This window comes from Penaeus japonicus, unplaced genomic scaffold (genome assembly GCF_977035675.1).
Source record: "Penaeus japonicus unplaced genomic scaffold, GWHDUDI00000001_assembly GWHDUDI00000009, whole genome shotgun sequence".
NCBI classification, from domain to species: Eukaryota; Metazoa; Arthropoda; class Malacostraca; order Decapoda; family Penaeidae; genus Penaeus; species Penaeus japonicus.
Genome location: NW_028234411.1, coordinates 44,497,881 through 44,500,380, shown reverse-complemented (window position 1 = coordinate 44,500,380; position 2,500 = coordinate 44,497,881). Strand labels below are relative to the sequence as shown.

The 2,500-nt window shown below is 41.8% G+C and overlaps 1 protein-coding gene across 1 annotated transcript in view; it reads right to left on the bottom strand.

Moving 5' to 3' along the window:
* LOC122268093 (sphingomyelin phosphodiesterase) overlaps nt 1-2,500 on the bottom strand; it is a 6,401-nt gene that overhangs the window by 1,461 nt on the left and 2,440 nt on the right. Inside the window, exons 7-9 of the mRNA XM_086540151.1 lie at nt 2,209-2,381; nt 1,895-2,086; nt 909-1,079 (exon numbers count right to left, since the gene is read on the bottom strand). Of these exons, the coding sequence (XP_086396277.1) occupies nt 909-1,079; nt 1,895-2,086; nt 2,209-2,381 (536 nt within the window). The remainder of the gene's footprint in view (nt 1-908; nt 1,080-1,894; nt 2,087-2,208; nt 2,382-2,500) is intronic.

The following is a 2,500-nucleotide window of genomic DNA, read 5'->3' as shown; positions in this document are numbered from 1 at the left end:
GATTCTATTCACTGGAAACTATGTACTTGCTACCAAGAATAGCTCTTCTTCCCCTGCAAGATCTATATCAAGTATTTCGATGAAGAATACCAACATACATAGTGGGAGACCTAAATGTCAAGCCATCCAACACTAAAGAACAGAGCAGATAATCTAGGTGGCAATTGTATTGCAAGGAAGGTTGACGATGGTGTTCCAATCCACGTGGGACCAGACTTCTGCACCAGGGCGAACACACCGACTACACCTGACATTGCCCTTTGCAACAGTGAAGCGTACCACAGTGGAACCGGGCCATGCAACTTGCAAGCACAAGCGATCATCCATCATCCATCTCAATACTGAAAATCCTGAATACCAAAAAATATAATTTTATAGCAGCTAATTGGGTTGAATTTAAAGAAAACCTCCAGTCTCAGCCTGCAGCTTAGACTGAGAAACACATATCTGGAAGAGATTGACTAAGAACTTCAGAAATGGTACAGAGATATTGAAACAGCACTTGAACAACATCTCACAAGATTATCTGCAGGATTGTTCCACATCCACGATTCACATAAAAAACGAGACTGCTAAAGCTACAGGTAAATAAACTGCAAACATGGCATCGGTCATCATTTGTATGCCGATGACATCACACAAATGATCAAATACGAAAGGAATCAATCCAAATGATGACACACAGGGCAGCAAAAGCCACAGATACAACCAACCTCTACGAAAGAAAATATTACGGTTTCCTGGTGGAAGGGTACTTGTCTGATGTCCTAAAAATAACCCCTAAATCATGTTATCTGCTCTTACAGTCTGTGCATCGCATGATAAAAACATTAGTTTATCAGTGCGTTAAACATAGTCGAGCTACACAAACCTCGAAAGCTTTTCAGAACTCCCTTCGCGTTCACTACCTGTGTACAATCCTGTTATACTGGTGACTCCAGTTCTTGGAGCAGTCGCGGTGTCCAGGCGGATGGTGGCTGATGACGTACACCTTTTCGTGGGCGTCCTCGGCGCGCTGGAGCTCCTCGGCCATCCAGGCCAGCTCCGACGCAGGGTCCACATCGTCGTACAGCAGCCACCTGCAGAATGGGGGTGTATATGTAAATATATATGTCACACACAGACACTCACACACGCACACGCACATGCGCACGCATACGCACACAGACACAGACACACGCACACGCATGAGCACACACAGACACATACACACACACACACATATATTGTATATGTGTGTATATATATATATATATATATATATATATATATATATATATATATATATACATATACATATACATATATATATGATGAATACTAATGGCAATTATGATATCAATTACAGTAATCATCATACAAAGCCAATGTCAATAATGACACTGATGTTACTACCAATAATAACGATAAAAATGAAATGATACCAACAGCAACTGCAATAAAAGCATCAAAAGACTATAACAGTTGTTGTAATCCTACCCGTATTGACAACAACGAAAATTACAGTGAAATCAATAATAATGATAATGATGAAAAATGACAATATCATAATGTTGATGATTATGAAAAGAAGAGATAGCAATAATAACAGTAACAATAGAAATGGCTATAATAACAGTAGCAATAGTAAGAATAACAATAACAACAAAAAATAGCAACAATGATAATGATGATGATAATAAGAGAATTATAATGATAATAACAAAAATATGATAGTAGTAATAATAATGATTATTATGATGAAGATTGACATTGATAACTATTCCATAATAATGGTAATGGTAAAAAAACATACTTATTTTGGCGATGATGATAATGATGATAATGTAAAGTTCTTCAACATTATCATCACTATCAGCACTCTTTCAGCCCGCGCTTCCTGTTTCCGACTCACCAGTTGAAGCTGTAGCAGTAATTCGTGTTGATGGAGAGGATTCGGAGTCCCGGCTTGATGAGCGTGGAGTAGAAGGCGGAGTAGGTGACGCTGGCGGCGACGTCCTCCGGCAGCCACGTCGCCCACAGCGCCGCGATCTCGTCGTACAGCCACGAGATGTCGAATTCGTTGTCGATGTACGGTTGCGGGAAACTGCAACACCAACACAAATGAGGATCTGTCACGCTCTAACACCCACTTTAGGGACTAGCACTGCGTTTGGGTCGATGTATGACCAGGTGTGCCGTTTTTATTAAGTACTGTTTGTATCTCACGCGTTGACGGGATGAGCCTCGTGGTTGCCGACGGCTGGGAACACAGGGATGCCCGGGAAGCTGTCCTTGATCATCTGGACGGCCTGGCGAGTTACGTCCAGGTTGCCCTCCCGAGACGTGTTCCAGAGGTTGTGCGGAATCAGGTCGCCTGTCCACAGGATGAAGTCGATGTCCTGCCGAAGATGTGGCCTTCAAAATTATATTTACGGTAGGGCAGTGTTCGCCGAACCTTTTACACAACGACCCAATTATGTTTCATGGATTATCCACACACCCCAATTGGCAAGGATTA